Source organism: Etheostoma cragini, chromosome 1 (genome assembly GCF_013103735.1).
Source record: "Etheostoma cragini isolate CJK2018 chromosome 1, CSU_Ecrag_1.0, whole genome shotgun sequence".
Classification (NCBI taxonomy): domain Eukaryota; kingdom Metazoa; phylum Chordata; class Actinopteri; order Perciformes; family Percidae; genus Etheostoma; species Etheostoma cragini.
In genome coordinates, this window is record NC_048407.1 from 25576929 (window position 1) to 25595116 (window position 18188).

At 40.8% G+C, this 18188-nt stretch overlaps 1 protein-coding gene across 3 annotated transcripts in view; it reads right to left on the reverse strand.

Annotated features, from left to right (window-relative positions):
• LOC117934534 (ras-specific guanine nucleotide-releasing factor 1-like) overlaps nucleotides 1–17725 on the reverse strand; it is a 25136-nt gene extending 7411 nt beyond the window's left edge. Inside the window, exons 1-15 of one of the 3 annotated variants that reach the window (XM_034869443.1) lie at nucleotides 17098–17725; nucleotides 11587–11693; nucleotides 9858–10005; nucleotides 8950–9042; nucleotides 7292–7545; nucleotides 7079–7158; nucleotides 6536–6729; nucleotides 6197–6306; nucleotides 5862–5980; nucleotides 5284–5444; nucleotides 5087–5150; nucleotides 3961–4103; nucleotides 3600–3682; nucleotides 2935–3183; nucleotides 330–703 (exon numbers count right to left, since the gene is read on the reverse strand). In XM_034869443.1, coding sequence (XP_034725334.1) covers nucleotides 330–703; nucleotides 2935–3183; nucleotides 3600–3682; nucleotides 3961–4103; nucleotides 5087–5150; nucleotides 5284–5444; nucleotides 5862–5980; nucleotides 6197–6306; nucleotides 6536–6729; nucleotides 7079–7158; nucleotides 7292–7545; nucleotides 8950–9042; nucleotides 9858–10005; nucleotides 11587–11693; nucleotides 17098–17373 — 2455 coding nt within the window. In that variant the 5' untranslated portion in view covers nucleotides 17374–17725. The other 2 variants (XM_034877485.1, XM_034885413.1) reach the window with 2 other exon arrangements.
• Nucleotides 17726–18188: the final 463 nt, after the last annotated feature.

Below are 18188 nucleotides of genomic sequence, written 5' to 3' on the forward strand. Positions count from 1 at the left end.
AATGATTTTGTGTAAAGCACTTTGAATTGCCCTGTTGCTGAAATGTGCTATACAAATAAACCTGCCTTGCCTTGCCTTGCCTTGCCTTGTTGTTCAATCTCAAAGGAAACTGAAGAAAGAAAGCTGACTATATTTTCTATGCACCTCTTATGTAAAACATACATCTGTACCACTTTTTACACTTAATGCAATAAACAGTAAAAGTTGCTCTAGTATCAAATGAGGATACATACAAGATACCAAGATCACAATGGGCTTGTAAAAATCCTACCACACTAAAAGTGAACCTCATTAAAACTGAGTAAAATCCCTTGGACAGTTGTTCTGACCTTGCTTGTTGAGGACAGACTCCTCAGCTTTGCCTTCCGCTTTGGTCTCTCCCTCATCGGGGATTTTGCTGGCCACGGTGCTAGAAACATAGAGCTTGTTGATGTCGAGGGTGGTCTTACTGAAGGGGGACATGGTGGAGTGCATGCTTGCATAGCCATTGGGAGAACAGCTGAGTGCAGCAAGGTCCAGGGCTTTGCCCCCTGTGATGATGGGGATGTTGAGCGAAAGCTTGCGGCGGCGGTTGGGTGAGGACGTCTTGGTGATGGAGAGAGGAGGAGGGGAAGAGAACTTGCGACTGACACGCGGCGACGTGGGTGGCTCGCCGTAGAGGAGTTTGTTGCTCTGGCTGCTGGCAAAGAAAAGCTCCAAAGAACTGCAGGAAAGGTGAGAATTAAAGAGAGAGGAGAAAAAGACAGGATGAACATTAAGAAGAGCATTTTTCACCACTAAGATTTTGAGTAGTTGTTTCTGGTGACCTGAATAGGAAAGAGAGGATAGGAGAGAAATTGTAATAATGGGAGTGCATGGTGCACTTGGTATCTGTACACAGAAGTAGAGAGGGACCACATTAACCATAGGGCTCTTTGGGAGCTCCTACCTCTTTTATTTAAGCTACATTGTTTAAGACAGCATCCTCCTTGCACTGAGAGCCACCCCCTCTGAAGGCCTATAAATAGCATGTCAAGTGACAGTGTGGGAGGCACGGGTGCTGCCAACAGCAACCAGCCCAGGGGAGGCCCATAGAGACATGGGGAGAGAGAAACAGAGAGAAAAGGGGAGCCAGAGAGGGAAAGCAAGAGAGTGAGGAAAAGTGTGAGAAAGAGACAGAGGTGCAGTGCAAAAAAAAGCCGGGGCAAAAACAGTAAGACTGGGAGGGAGGGAGCGAGAGAGGAGCAACATAGTGGATATGGATTCCACCATAAGGCTACTGGCCTCCAACCCTGTATGGTGTTAGCTGCTGCCATGTTGTGTCTCCTCTCCTAAATTTGCAAAACAGTAAAAGAAAAGAAAATTGTAAAGATGGGAATGGCGAGGCTGGGAGTGTATAGGAAGGGAAGGGGAGATAAGGGGGAGTCAAAAAGAACATGAGAAAGTCAAAGCTCAAAAAAAGCAAAGTGGAGAGCCATAAAACAACACAACTAAAGTGGGAAAGAGAAAAACAAGAAGATATAATTAAGCAGGAGAAGAGAGAGGAGTAAGACAAAAAGAAGGAGAGAGGAGGAGAGGAGAGCAGGGTCTGGGAGCAAAACACCACCATCAATATTTAATACCGTACAGCTGCTGCAGATGATGGGAGAAAGGGAGGGAGAGAGAGAGGGAGGGAGGGAGAGAGAAGTCGAGGAAAGAGGGAGAGGGTGGGGTCCTGCAGCAGAGTGAAGGGTTGCCATGGTGACAGCGCAGCGGAGAGAGGAATGGTCAGACTGTTGGAAAGAAAAAGAAAAGTGAGAGAATGGAAAAGGGTAAAAGGGAGGAATGAGAAAAAAAGAGGAGGGGTAAGGTAGAGGTGGGTGGATGCAGGACCCAATTAACTGTGATGGTGGACAGAAGACAGAGGAGTGGATGTGTTGGTGTGACCTGTCACTGCCTCTCCTCTAGTCCCTTCTTACCTGGACAGGGTATGATAACATGATGGCTGCTTACAGACAGCCCACATGACAGCAAACACAAATCCAGACACCGGGGAAGTCCCACCTTTTCACTGCATCATTACAGCACTGTTGCTGCACCCTCAGGACAAAATTATGTGTAAATGTAAACTTTGTTCCTTTTTCAGGTGTCACTAGCTACACAGTGTTGCTTTGCTGGACTCTCCTCCAAAGCACGCTGGAAGGAGTCTGGCTACTCCGCATAGCATTCGTAGATTGAAGGAAAACGTGCTATGGTTTACTGGCATTTCTTTAAACCACTCACAATCATCTTTGACAGTTCTAAGCACCGGAGAAAACCTGTGGTGCCGTCGCAAAATAAGCTCGGAAGGAGCTTGTTTTGGTGAAACGTGTACGATCAAACCTCAGTTTGGACAGATAGTCTAGCTAGCTGTCTGAATTTACCTTGCAGAGATCTGTGAAAAGGTTAACCTTAGTTCTCTTAAATCGGCCGGAGTTTAAAACTACACACAAACGAAGGGAGCGGATATCCGGTCTATATGAGTGAACGCCGGCGGATTTTCCAGCAGCAACGGGCCAATCCCTGAAGTGGAACGTCAAGGACATAGACTACTAGCTACATGGATTTGCCATTCAGACTAATAAGATCTATCGTTGTGGCTGTGTTGCAACTGGTACATCAAAGATTTAAAAAAAAATTCATGAACTAGCGCTTAAGAGGTTCCCACAATCCACATGTGGATTCAAAATCAAGCACACCGACTATAATATAAATAAGAGGTGAAGAATAAATGACCAAACAAATAAGACAATGTGTACACACAGAGTAAGCAAAACCAGATATAAAATGTTGGATTCACAACAGAAAGGTGCCATCTTTAAACCTTCTCTATTAACCTGCAACTACAATGTGGTAGTGAGGACAATTTCCTACCAGTGAGCTCATAAAATCCCTAATCAAACCTTTTGGAATCGCCTCACTCAGGGGCTCACTCACCGTGCAGGGATGGCACTGATAGGCTTCTTGTAGATGGTGATGAGCTTGTCCAGCACTACGTCAGCGCTAGTGAAGACGCGGTAGGAGTGGAGGAAGGTGTTCAGGAAGTCAATGGAGAGGAAGCGCAAGTCGGTCAGCCTCTCCAACAAGCGCTCCACGCTGGCATAGCGGATCTGCAGCACCTTGCAGGAGTTCATCATCTTGCTGAAGCGGATGTCGACATCATCGCAGTACAAGCTGGTGTCCGACCTGCGTTTTAACTGAGGTTAGGAATGCGACTCATAGGGATTTAACTCCCTGTACTTATGCAGTTATCCAGTTAGTACACATTTCTAGTCACATGTGGGTCATTGGGGAGAGCATTAACATTGCTATGGGTATGGTGTATGAAAACAAAAAACAAAAATCTATGAATGTACAAGTGTGTGTGTGTGTGTGAGAGTGAGACCTTGAAAGTGGAGAATGTTTGTGTGTGTGTGGTTTTCATTTTTGAATTTATTTTTAAAGGCTAAGGGTTACATTAGGTTTAGGTCCGGGTTAGGCATGTAGTGATAGGAGCAGAGCATGGGAATTATGTTAAATGCATTTGTCATGTATTTATGTAATGCTAATTTCTGTTTGGGCATGTATAATGTATGTATTTCTGCGTGGTAGCAGACCCTCACTTAATCATCTGTGGCACGGAGACTTTACTGTTTTCCTCAAAGGCGTTCATCATCAAACCATTGCAGCGGATGTTGTCTATGCACTGTAAGGCAAGCAGACAGAAGGCTCTCTGTGAGTATTACAAAGCAAGTGGGGTGAGGGAGTTCATAAAGCTGTGGACGACTCAAGTTTCTACCCCTAACAGCCATAAGAGATGTTCTATTATAATGTTGGTAACACATTTATTTGCCTTGTACAGTCTAGGCTCTAATTTTAGTTTGAGTTCATCCAATGATGCTTAAGTCAAATCAGCATTTCACACTCCTGCTGTGAGTTTGGATGGAACATGTTCGGTCTTATCACGCAAGTAAGGACACGTACCTGACTGATGTCACTTGTCCACGCTGTCTTCTCCTGTCGGGATGACGCCACCAGGATGATGGTGTAGGGCTGGACGTCTTTGGGCTCTACCATCACTTTAAAATCCAGATGCTCTGTGTCCTGCCCACTTCGCTCACCTTTAGCTGCAAGGCACAAATTCAACAATCTTTATTTCAATATGACAGGAAAACAATTAAATATACTGACAGCAACACTGTAAGAAGAAAGAGGAACTTACAAAACAACAGATATTACAAAATAAGAAAATATATGGACACTTAAGCTAAGTTCAGTAAAGTTTTATTTTTTTATGTTGACTTACTCTATACAGTACATTCAGAATTATTTAACATCCAATGTCTGAAAGAGCCTGAAAATTAAGAAAAAAAACTTCCCACAAGAATCTATCTGTGAGTATCAATAACCTGCCTTTACGCTGAATAAAAGCCTTTTCCCGTCTGATGATGAAATCCCTACAATCATTTAAAGGCCTGCAGCAGATATGTGTTTTCCATTTTCAGCCTCTAATGTACAAAGAGTGGCATGGAAGCACAACTTTATTAATCACAATGATCCATTGTGGTTTCTTGATTGAATCCTGTGAGACCGGTCAACAATTACGAATGTGATTGTTTTGGTTGAATTTGATGGTGGTGAAATAAGAAATAATACTTCTACAGCTCTCTTTGGATGGTCATGTAAACAGGACTATTATGGAGAATTGTCAGTCTTTGCACCCAAAGGGCTCAAAAAAACGTCAAACATCAGAAAAAGAATGCAATGGAACATGTTATTTATCTGCAGTTTCTTGCACTGAATTATTCTAAATGCTCACTTTTTGCTATCCCCCACACAACAGTTACTATGGGAAAGAATGGTAGAAATGATGCAAGTGCTCAGACTCTTAGGGAAATACTCTGCACAAAACAGTACAATTACAATTTTGATCACTGACTGTTATACGGTTTGTTTTTGGTAAATTTGCAAATATTCAGAGAATGTGATGCAAAGACCAATCGTTTATTGAGCTATATTAACAGACATACTCCATAGCTTTATGTTTCAACTATTACATACAGTACATACTGTATTAAAAATATTTTAAGAAACATTGAAAGTAGCTTACACTCATCATCTGTCCCCTCTGGCTCCTCCATCAGTGTGCAGTCAATGAGAGAGACCACTCCATTCTGTAACAGGGTTAAAAGGTCACATACAATTTGATAGCAGCTCATTGAATGTGGAGGTGTCTGTATATTTTTTAGGAAAACTTTAACTCAATTTATTAGGTTGTAATTTTTTGTGTATCAGGTCCCGCTGTACCTTAGTGATGTGAAGTTTTCCCCCGGAGCCTCTGGTACAAATGATGAGATGTTTGGTGAAGAGAAAACACTGTCTCTCACCTTCTTTCTTCAGAGACAGAGAGCCCAGTCGGCCTCTCGTGATCTTCCCTTTCTCGCTCATTGGGATTTGGATCAGGGAACCTGTGGAGTGTCAGCATCACACACGCACGCATCCAAATTTGACTTTGACCTTGATCTTATAATTAGTGTTTAAACTGCAAAAGCCTTTTTTTGAATAATTTAATGTGTGCATCAGTAATAATTGTTGTCACGTCTGCAGAGATAGAGGAAGGTGTTGAACATCTTGGTGAGAGTGCATGTGACGCATCATAACAGAAAAGGCTGTAGAAGAGATGTGTGAGTATGGTGATTTAATATATGTAGAAGAATAATTATTTAATTGTTGTTTAAGCCATCCTATACTCTCAGTTATGCAACAGTGTCCATGAAGACACTGCATGGTGTAGCCTGACTTTACTTCACAGCACTGAGCTGGGCTGATTGACAGAAGTAAAGTCACGAGTAATGTAATGCATTATACAGTATTTGCTTACTTACCTTGCCTAACAAATGTCTGACTTGTGTCCAGCAGAACTTCACAACCTTCCACAATCATCCGCTCAATAGCTAGGTTCTTCCTGATGTTCTCCGTCTCACTCACTTCATCATGCATGATTCTGAAAGGACAGAATGAATTCAGGTACTACACAGCTAAAGCTGTATGTTCAATTCCTTGACAAAAGAGTATCTCTCCACAGAATCACTACATGCATCTGATCAACATCTCTGTATTAATTTATATACACTAAGTTTCTTTGAGTTGTAACATATAATGTGGCACAATGCACAATATATTGTCAATTGCTTGATTGATTGGCTGAAAGCAGATTTACCTGGAAAGTTCCTCCAGTTTTGACTTAGCATAGTCTAAACTATTTCTTTCCACATGCTCATGGGGGGTGTGAGCCAGCAACTCATGCAGTGTCAGGATGTAACGAGGGATCTGTGAGAGAAAAGAAAAAGATGTTTGACATACTTATTGAAATTGGTCTCTACAAACTACATGGTTGTTGGAGCACTAAGCTGTGGAGCTGCATTCTTTTTTTCAAAAGGAAGTGAGGTAAGTGTGTATTCACATGAAACGGTGTACTTTACAACCTTAAAAATTCCACAGAATAATTTAGGAAACTGTGTGAGGATAAAGTAATACTACTGCAGCCCTAAACTCCTACCTGAAACATGGGGTAAGTGAGAAAGGTCTCCAGTGTTCTCTCCTCACAGTCGGGCTTGGCTTCATACTGCTTCAGCAGCTTGTCAAAGTCTCGGTTCTGTTTGCAGTGGGCCAGGATCTGCAGGCTGTACTGGTGGTTCCTCACAAACTCCTGGTAGATGTTCAGCATGGGCAGCAAGATGTCAAACAGGTCCGCTGTCAAGAAAAATCGTCATGAATATGTACAACGAGTTTCACTGAATTCATTCATAAAGTATATTTCCTAAATCCTAAAGTGTTTATCTAACAAAGATAAAGAAACAAACAACAAATAAAACCATAGGCTACTTATTTTAAATCATTTAAATCACTTTAAATCTATTTAAAAAAAAGAGTTGCTTTAGTTGCTGCATATTTGTAAATCTTTCTGATAACAGCTACATTCGAAAAAGTTGTTATACTGGTGTAAATATATGTCTCACAGTCTCACAGGCAGATATATCTAAAAAAGACCGCAATGTCATTGTTTTATATACATGATTTAATGTTGTTGAACTGTGCTTACCAAGCACCAGTGTCGGCCAGCTGGCTATCCGGGCCTTTAGGCCCTGGTAGAAGATCTGATGGAGGAACATGATGGTCTCACTGATAATGCAAATAAGCAAAATGGTGGTTATCAGCTATTTTTCTATTGTTCTCCCTCTCTTGTTCACAACAGTTGGCAGCTCCCACTGCGCCGAGTCACACCACAATAACAACCAGTCTCACCACCCGCTACCTGTTAAGGAAGATGCTGCTGACATCATCGTGGGTAATGGGTGGCTTCTTGGAGCTGGCGGCCATGCGGAGCGGCCGCAGGAAGTTGTTGACCAGGATGTGGAGTTGCTGGACGTATTCAGCCTCGGCCTCCAGCATGCTGAACACCACCTGGTTCCTCTTCCTCATGCTTTCAGCGTGGGGTGAACGGATGTAGTCCTGGATGATGGTTTTCCACTTCCTGCGGCAAATCCAACCTCTCAGGAAACTCTGGACCTGCAATAAAAAAGGTTAGCACAAAAAAGTTAAGCTACCTTCTGTATGTGCGTGTGCTTGTACACACAAAAAGAAGTATTTAGTCCTCCAACTTATTCTGCACTTTTGGTAAACATTTGTTCATACCTAATTTTAGGACAGCCATACTGTACAGTATTAAACTGAAAATAAGTGATCTGGGAAAGTGGATTCCAATAGAATTGCATAATGTTTTAGTATTTAATTTAGTTTATTTACGTTTTTAGTTCATTAACTACAATTAGCATTGTTTACATTAATCATCATTAGAGATAAATAAACAATCTCTGTAGATAGTCTTTCCTGGTAGTAAATGTAACAATTTAGTGGAAAGGAAGGCACACCTTTAGTCAAGTCCAACTCAGATCCAGCTCTTGAAGACAATGTCTGTCACTGCTATGAATCCAAGCTAAAGCTAGTTCTGGTTTAGGTTTGTTAGCGGCTAACCTGCATTCATTGATTTTTTTGGCTACTTGGGGGCAGCACAAGAAGCTGTAAACACAAAGATGACACAACGACTACCATCTAAAGTTGCAACGGAGAACGTGCTTGCAACTAGTTGTCTGTTTGCACAACCTGCAGGCATTCATTTAGTTGTGTTTCTGCTGACTTGGAAAATGTAAGTCTAACATTCATACTTAAAACTCTGTTCTCACCAACTCCTGAAAAAACATCATCTCCTTATTTAGTTGGTAAATGTTCCACCAGATAGTTGCTAACTTTATCTATCTATCTTTGTGTTACTGGGTGTGTGAATACAGCTCAGAAAAAACACTTTGCACATCCACGACTTCAGACAGGTGCGTCGGAGAGTAATACCATTTGCCTGAACATGGTCTTATACTGAAACGTTGCCTACAATTAAAATGTATATAATGTTTGCAAGTTAGATAGTGTGGGGAAGTTTTCTTTGCAAATGTGTGAATACAGCTATCTGCTGCAGCTGGAAACAATAGTTTTTGAGCATTGAGAGTGAACCAATACAGAAAAGATGTGGCCAGGCAAAAACCAAAGCACTGAGCTCAAAGATATTAAAACGCTCTGCAGAGCAAAGAGCAACTTCAGAATTAGGTGATAATAATATGTAGGTTTGTCACCTTAGCTTTAAAGGAACTGGCCTTCCAAAACTTTACAAACTCTCCAACCTTATTAAGGAGCAGGCAGCTGCTTAAGTAGAGCTGAAGACATTACAAGCTGGTGGTTGTAGTGGATGAGGAGCTCTCTGCTGTAACTGTGAGTGTGAGCTTCCCTGAATAAATGTTAAAAACAAAAAACCTGCAGGTGCCCAGAGATGATGTACTGTAGTTTTTTCAGAAACCAGACATATCAATGAAGGAACAGGTCAAACTTAGAAAATTGCACATTACTAAAGCAGCCAGATCTCACCTTTTTGATCTTCTTAATTTCAGTGTCATCTTCACTGGGAGGTACCTCTGGATTTGACTGGATCTTTTCATTGTCCTTAAGCAGTCCAGCGATCTGAAATCCAACACAACTCAAACATTGCATTGACTGAGTGGGCACAGACGAGTACCTCACACTGTATGCAGTTACAATCCTACTCGTAATTTTGGTTCACATTCTCTCACTGCACTCTGTGTTTTTATTATGATTATGAATGCTTTATTCAGTGTATTCTTTCACATGGGTTTTGCTCAACTTTGTTAGCGCCCGTTCACTGGATTCAAAGAATTCATGTATGAACACACTGTTCCAACGGCATCAAAGTTATTTTATTCAACCCTGTTTCATTTACTCTCCATTAGACTGACACAGTATGTGAATAGGAATTGATAATAAAACAGCTTTTAAATAATAAAGGACTGAAATTAAACAAAACAGCCCAAAATCCATTACTACTAGGCCTACATGTTTTAGCCATAAAAAGTGAGACAGTTCATTATCATGCTGTGGTGGCGGCTACGGTATCAGGTACAATAGAAGTTGAGTCATGCATATTGAAAACATTCAATTCAATTGGAGATAGCCATTAGCACATTAAAGAGAGGTGCATTTGAACTAGTTTAGACAGAATAATTAGGGCACAAAACACTCCACAGTATTGCAGAGCCTCTAACAAGGACATCCCTGTGCTCCCGGTGCTGCAAGCTGTGATGCTCACCATGAACTCACAAAATTGTGGTTTGGAATCTGGGTCTTGACCTTTGTCCATTGCCCTTTCTGTCTTTATACTGTTGGATTTCAGAGTCTATCTGTCTCTCCACTGTGTGCATACAGTAACACAAAACACACACTCACAGGTTTTACTAGCATGAAAGAAAAAGACAGGTTACCTCTGATTTTAGCCGCTCTATCTCGATTTCCCCATCCTCTATCTGTTGTCGAAGTTGCTTGGCAACCGTTTTCTCCGTCTCTACTATTTGGAGTAGATGAAGATACTTCTGCATGAGGGTCTCATGCTCTGTAGCCAGGTTCCTGTAACTGTAAAGACACACACAGACAGTGTAAGGATCTCATTAACGTTTGTTTCATGGGCTCTCATTGATTTATCAAAGCAAAAGCAGACTTCTAAACAGCATATGTATGAACCACAGACCTTACGTCCGCACCGAGCACAGGCACTTCCACAAAACAATTCTTCAAATACTGTACTTACGGGCTTAGCAAACCATGTGCAAAAGCTGCTTCTGCATGAGCAATAATGCTGAGCATTACCCAGTTGAACAAAGGGTTTTAGTTTAATTTGATTCAACATCAAAAAACAGCTTGTTAAAGTGGAATGAATGAAATAAACAAGTGGTAAAAAAAAGAAACTCAAAGTATCAGAATAGCACATCAGAAACCTTTATAAAAGCACTATAATTATATGCAAATACAGATCTTCATTGCCCTGCTTACATGCTGACATTTAGAGTGATTGTATCACTTGGCTTTCATGATCCTTATTTGTCTCTGAATCTTAAAGGGGCATTTACAAATTTCTGTAACTCTATTCTCAGATTTGAGGGACAATCTGAAGCCTGGCAGAATTCATGGACATTATGATTGTTTACATTCGGTAGGCCTTAGCATCCTTGTGAGCTTAATAAGACTTTTGAAGCAAAAACACCACGCTAGAAGCAGGGTGGCAACGCAGAATAAAATGTGTTGACCAATTTCCAAAATTGGAGCCTGAATGCAGCTTATTAATGTTAACGTGCAGCAATTAGTGTTCATATGTAAAACAACTGTAATTTACATGATTGATTGATTTAGAAGGAATTGAAAGAATATGTACAGTGTTTATAAATAGATGTAGTTACAGAATATTTACAGTAATGCAACACGTTCATTATTTGATTCCTTGCTCTTAAAATGTGTGTGGATAATAGAAAATGCAAAACATCTTTATATATATTTAAATTAGACATAAAGTAACTAATAAGCTATCACCTACACACAGTGACGTTAGCAGTGCAGGTTTCCACGGTGAATGTTTGTTTGTAGGTTTGATACAGTAAGAAGGAAACTGCAGCAGGAAAACTAGTGTGGTTGTTGTTCTGTGGCTCTTGTGTTGTGTAGCTGATGTCTGACACAGTGTCACAGGTTTGGGCACAATTTAACTGGCTGAATCAAAATAAACTCCCAATCTATGTAGACAGATTTCAGATATTCTGTCAAATTAAAACTAAGAGGAGCCATTATGAAACCAAAAAACATTCAATACTTTTGGTTTCTGATTTTTATTTTTCAAAGGAGAACAAAGGACAAGTAGTATCCAGGGCAGATATGTATGCCTTATCAGATAAAACCATTTTGATGCTGTTAAGGGAAAACATTGTATCTCCACTTTTGTTGATTTGAATGCCTTTCAATAAATTTAAAAATGGCACCCTAATCTATGGGTTGGTACAGTTTTTGACTCGGTAAGCTCTAAAAACCCTTTCAATTTCCTACATAACAAGATGCAAACCCGCGCACGCACACACACACGCACACACATATTGTCAATAAAATCTTCATCCTCAGAACATCCTCGGCTAAATGTGTGTATGTAGGTGAGAGTTCATGTGTGAGAAGTACCTGGCCTGTATGATGGCAGCCACCCACTCATCACAGTCCTTGACGTCCTCCGTGCGCAGCTCCAAAGCCTTTTGGTTGTCATGATTGAACGTAACCGTAAAGTAGTACTGAAAGTCGACATGATAGAAAGAGTCAAAGATTTGTCCAGCATGTAATGAGACAATCATACTTCAATATGTACAGTGCAGTGTGTCTTTGGTAATCTGCAGGAAAATCCTTTGCAAGGGAAAACCTTGCATGATTCGTCATTGATGACCACCTTTTTATCAAACTTGCATTTTCTTTAAATTAGATTTGTATGTATAACCACATGCATGCCCGTGTGTGAATGAGTAGGACAGAGACCCAAAGAGAAAGGTCTTCAGGGATTCATTATACAGCCTATGTGCATTCTGCTTGTAACCTGGCAACTCACCTCTGAATTGGTGGAAGCCTCTCAACTGACGCCATGTTTTGTATTGCTTTGTCCCATTGGCTGCACTTTAGTAACAAACACTTCTGCGTCCTCACCTGTTTTTATTCCCTCACCAATTATCTCCAGTGACCTTACAGCCTTAAAGGTCAAGTTATGGCAATTATGGCAAATGCATGTGGAATTGTTTTCTAACAGGCTTATCAGAGAACAACCTCAAATCAACAAGTTGGTGGTCATTGCAATAATAGTAGAGCCTATTTCTGCTATAAACACATCAAATTATATAACACTGTGCATTGTAAATAGAACCCCACAAATCCAATATATTGGATTTTCCATCTCTCCCAAAAGTCAAGAGCAAATCATTTGTGAAGGGGAGTATTGTTCCATATTTCCTGATGAGCAGCAGAATGTTCTTTGTCAATAATCTTTTTCCCATCTCCCGCTTTCTGTGAACTGGTGTGTCAAACCTTTTAGGAAACTGTATGTTTTTAAAACATTTTTACTTTATTCGTATTATTATTTAGTGTATATTGTATGTATGTGTATTTTTCCTAGTATTTCATTTATATTTATATTTTGTGCTTTGTGACTGATTTCGCTGCTGTAACACAGGAATTTCCCATTTTTTTGGGATCAATAAACATCTATCTATCTATCTAGCTCCAAGTCACCTCATTTTTAGCCACATAGTCATTATCTCCCGGTAAATGAGACATCGTAGCCCATAGTAAACAGTTGTTTAAAATCTATTAACAAAAGGTTTTGATTTTCCCCTGGAAGAGACAAAAGATTTAACATATTTACTTATGTCATCATAATAATAATAGTGGTTTTCATTTTTTTCCCTAAAAATGTTTTGATTCTTTTTGCCCATTATTGTTCAAAAGAGCAAAACTTTTTTGCTATTGAACATATGTACATCAAGTGGCAACTTCCGGGCGTGAAATGTTAAGCCATATGGAGTGCCTCAACAATGCTACACATTATATCTAAATTCCAACAGGGGGCATCTTCACTGGCTCAAAAACAAGTTAGATTAAAGTAGTCATTGAGAAATGGACCCTAATTCTCACTTGATTTACAACAAGTAAACATTTTTTTTTGGGCTCAACCACTAGTTTCACTAGTTTTGCTGGCACCTTGCCAACCTGGTAACTTAATGGAAGGTTTGCCAATTTTCAAAGCAGATGAAGAGCAAGAGTGTCAGCCCACAGTTCCCTGTTTACCTGCCGGCAAAACGCAGATGTACTGTTGGGAATTACTGTGATTACTTTACACTTCCCTTAGTCATGCTGTTTTATAAAACTGTTTTCTGTATGACCTACACTTAAAGATTACACAATACAGTCATGAAAAGTTAAAAGAAATCTATATAAATCACTCAAACAATAAACAAGTCACAAATTATAAATATATTTACTGTATATATAAATGAAACAAATAAAACTGTTAAAGCAAAACCATATCAAGCATTTCCACTTCACCCCTCCTCTACCCTTCATCACCGCACATTTCTCATATGCCCATATTTGCTGTACTTGCTAAGTGAAGCACAATGCCGCGGCATGTTGTTGCACATTTCGTTGGCCCCTTCAAATGCACTTTTTCAGATGCAAATAGGGGTTGCCATAGTAACTGTGGGCTTAAACGTAGCTCGCCTTCTAAATGGGGAATAAGAACATTTAAAAAGTAGAACACTCCAAAGAATACAATGCGAATGGAGAGACAGACGGAGAGGGAGGGAGAGAAAGATCTTTTGCCTTCTTGAGGAATGAGGGCTATAAAAAGCGCTGTAGCCCTGTAAGGTGGCAGTTGGCTTGGCATCTATTCGCTGCATTGTCCCTCTCCCTGTCACAGAAAGATAAGATCCAGTTTCTCCCTGCCATTCCTCCTGAAGCTCCGACACGCACACACACACACACACACACACACACACACACATAGGCTACATGCACACACACTACTGACACACTCAATAGAAATCTTTTGTAATCTGCATGTGTAACACGTTTTTGTCAGAAATCTCAGACCTCTGCAGTCTGCTCATTGACTCGATTGTCATTATTTGTTTTTCCAGAGTGGGAAGAGTGAAAAGGAAATCTGTATGCCCTTAGACACCTGGAGCATTAATTACTCTTTCTGTCCTCATTTCACCTTGTATAGATCAACATCGGCGTATGCAGGAAGACACAGTGAGGCAAATACAGACTTCAAGCCATGCACAGAGTCCTGCAAGATGTCCAGATGTGTGTAGACACACAGAGCTGTACACTGGTATGATTGACTACACATTCTCACACATTAAAAGCATGTATTTGTGCAAAATACAGAACCACACTGTATATATGTGTGCACAAAACGTCAAACCCCCAACACATTCTGAGAGAATTCATTCCTGACACATATTATGTAAAGGGACACGTGCTGAACAGAAGACTGTGTTATGTTAATTGAAGGCTTTCAAATTCATTTAATTCACTGTTAAATTCACTGGAACAGCCTGCATGAACAGCTGTCATCATAGATGTCACTCAGTCCATTTTTTTAGCCCCAGTTTAGAGCTCTTGTCCTAACACGGTTTAAGTAAATATGCTTGACGGTGAGCAGTTTTTAAGTTTAACAGTTTATGCTATGAGAGTGACCAACAAGTTCTTATAAATAAACGAGAAAGTTGATCGTTATATACGTAGTTAAATTTCCCATGACTGCAAAAGTATTGCTTTGTAGGAAAATGACAAACAACCAGTGTTTTTTTCCTGCTGAGGACTGCAATCCCCAAAAACCTAAATATGCTGTGTTACAGAAAAAAAAGATGTGTAGGGTAAAATAAACTTGTTCTGAATCGTCAAGATTCTCCAGGCAAATCTGTATGACGCCCTCTTGGTGACACTGATACTAATCCTGACAGCTCTGCCAACAAAGAGCAGAGAGCAAGTGTTTGAAGAACATGACGTGACAGCAGAGTTCAGTACCATGGACAGCAACACCAGGTAGCGCTAATGAAAACAGACGCATACAAAACCCGCAGGAGCCACCGCACAACAGTCACTTATAAGGAATTTATGTGGCGTCTGTCCTTTATTTGTCATTTATACAGTCATCATACACATATTAGGACTCAAGATTGGGTTCCTAACCATACAACCTACAGTAAGATGGTAAATTTGTCAAAATTGTCATTATTGTACAGTAATTCAACAGATTCAAGGTTTAGTCTGACAGTATAGCATCCGAATTATGTTCGGCAAAATCATTATACGTTTTAAATAAAGATATTTTAACAAAATGCTAAATTATGGTGCATGTTCAATCACCGTAGGTTAGAATAGATGTGAAATGTTTGATAAGATTTTTGTCATATCCAGGTAGACGTTGACGATGTATTGTAGCACTTGACATTTTCTTCTGCTGAGTCTAAGTTCTAGTTGCCTAAAACTGGACAGGTTGTAAGGTGTACCTTAATCTTGCACTGAAAGTTACTTTAAACAGGTTTTGGAAAATAAACCTGCTCTGAAGACCTACCAAATCTATGATGGCCTGAAGGGGTTAAGTTCCTGATCATAAACTACAATGCTCCCAGTTCCTGTGTGACCAGGGTCCTTTGTTGCATCCATAAAAGGCCCAAAAAAGATAATCAAAGAAAGAAAAAACAATGCCATGAAACAAAATGCTGCGTGATAGTTTACAAAATGAAACTTAGTTGCCTTTTATTGGTTGTATCAGTTTTGTTTGTTTCACAGGTAGGCCTATGGTATATATTGGGAATATAAAGTGTAACATGTCTGTGAGGCCTAAAGTCCAGGTTTTCCTACAGTCTAGTGAAAACACATACAGATCATACAATGCCAAATTCCACATGTTAATGGCTTTGGTGGAAAACAGCGACAACCTTTTTGCCTTATAAATGAAGGTTATGAGAACTGAAAAGACAAAATTACTAATCTTTTTCACTTTTGACTTCAATTCTTTATGGGCTCTGCTGCAAAAAAAGACTGCAGCTGGCAGAGCAGATTTCCGAAGGTGACTGCAGTCATAGCTCACAGCAGCTTGACCACCTTTCTGCCTCTTAAATGCTTTTATGCCACAAGGTTTATTCCTTCCGGCAGCAGCCTTCCTAACCCCTAGAAACGGTTTCTCTCCGTGCTTTTACTGAGATTATGTCTGACCCTGTCACACTGGCATTAAAAAAACAAACAAAACTACTGTGTAGCACATGTTAATCCATGACACTAAATGCCAGAGGAATTAAAACAAATGGGGGATGTACCGAGAAACAAAAGCATACATTGGACCTCGTTTGGGTTTCATTGATGGCTGACGTTAACGCGCCCATGATAACGAGAGAGCCATCAAATGAACCAAGCCGCTATGAACCGGGGAGAGCAGTTGCCAAGGTAGGATGCTATTAATATCAAGACAAGGAATTAAATCAATACGTCAAAACGAGAGGGAAGGGGCAGCTCTCCTCGGAAAGATGGCAACCTGCAAAGTTTGGAGGCTGTTTTAAGTTTACTCCCTCCATATGAACTGCAATCCCTCAACATTTGAGATGTCTAAAAATACACTCTCTTATATAAAAAAAAGTACTGCAACTACTATTGGGATTATACAAGAACGGAAATGGACAAAAGTAAACCAGTTCCCATGTTTGCAAAGTTTCACAGACAATAGCATTTATCCTGTCAACTTTAAACCACAGTCTCTTTTTGCATTTTTGACGAGTCGCCTTTGAGGCATGCTGTGAGGCTATTTTAGTGCCGAAACAAGACAATCAATCAGTCAGTGACGCCATTACGTAACACCAAACGTCAAGTGAACATCTCTGGGACATTGTTTGCGTAACAAATAGGCTAGATGTTGAGATAAAAACAGCAACTGTGTTGTTTGCGATTTTGCTGCGCATACAGAATAGCGTATACCTCCTCTTGTAATCGTTGCTTTCGCTGAGAACCACAACGATAAAAGCAAGTTTCTTCCATCAGGAGAAACACAACAGGCAGCATTTAAGAGTGCGTCCGTTCAGTGAGACGGATTCCATTAACAGTGTCAGTCTGTCAGACTTATGGGAGCTCCCCGTGCGATCGATGTCTTACCTGCTTCTCTAAGCATTCCTTCGCTGAGAGAGATGGTTTCGGTGACGGTGCCCTGTCACAAACACATCCCTCCAACAGGTACAGTCCGGAGGGGCGTGAGCTGGAGTCGTTCTCAAAATAAAATAGCATATTCTGCAACAAAGCGAACCACTTTGAATGCCATTTTGTGTTGTCTGAGCTTTTCTTACTCAGGCAACCTCGCCTCGTCCCATCCTTCTTCGCCAAAAGAGCCAGATAGGTGATGTGGCCATCATTGAGTCTCAAACCTTTCTGCATTTTGGCTGTGAATCCGAGAGGATCTGCGGGGATGCCTGCGGACTCTTACATGTTCTTTTTCTCAGCACCTCCGAGACACAGTCAGATTTGGTGGGCAGCAGCCCACTCCCGTGTGCCCATCCACAGTTGCCACACTAATGCCTGCAACGGCGAAAGAAACACAAAAGAAGAAGAAAAGGATGCACATGCAGTATAGGCAAAGTTACACATTCAAATACAGTAATTCCACGCTGCGGGCACACTACATCAACCCCAGACGCCGTCTTAGAGAAGCTTTCCTCGTGAGCCCAAATCGCTCATGATCAGGACTGAGGTGTCCCCGTGCATAGCCCACACACGCGCACACAAGCGAGTGCCCGCGCGCGCACACACACACACACACACACGCACACACGCACACACACACACACACACACACACACACACACACACACACACACACACACACACACACACACACACACAGCATCCCGTTGTGTTCTCACAGAGGGAGGAAGCGCAGTCACGTGAGCCGTCCTCGGAGCAGCAGATTTCAGCACCTTGGACAGAAACTCCAGGAGCCTCAGAGACGCAGCTTCTTCATGTGGAGAATCCCGAAACACACACATAAACACACACACACACACACACACACACACACACACACAAACATCTGAAAGGAGTGCTTTCTTCAACCACATATGTGGAAAGAGTCTTATTTTGAGATGAGGACTCAAGATAAACTCATTCCATAATAATGTCAATTGTGTCAAGGGCTTACCGTATAATGTATATCATTTATTGCTTTTGACTGTTCTCATTTAAGTAATTATTTA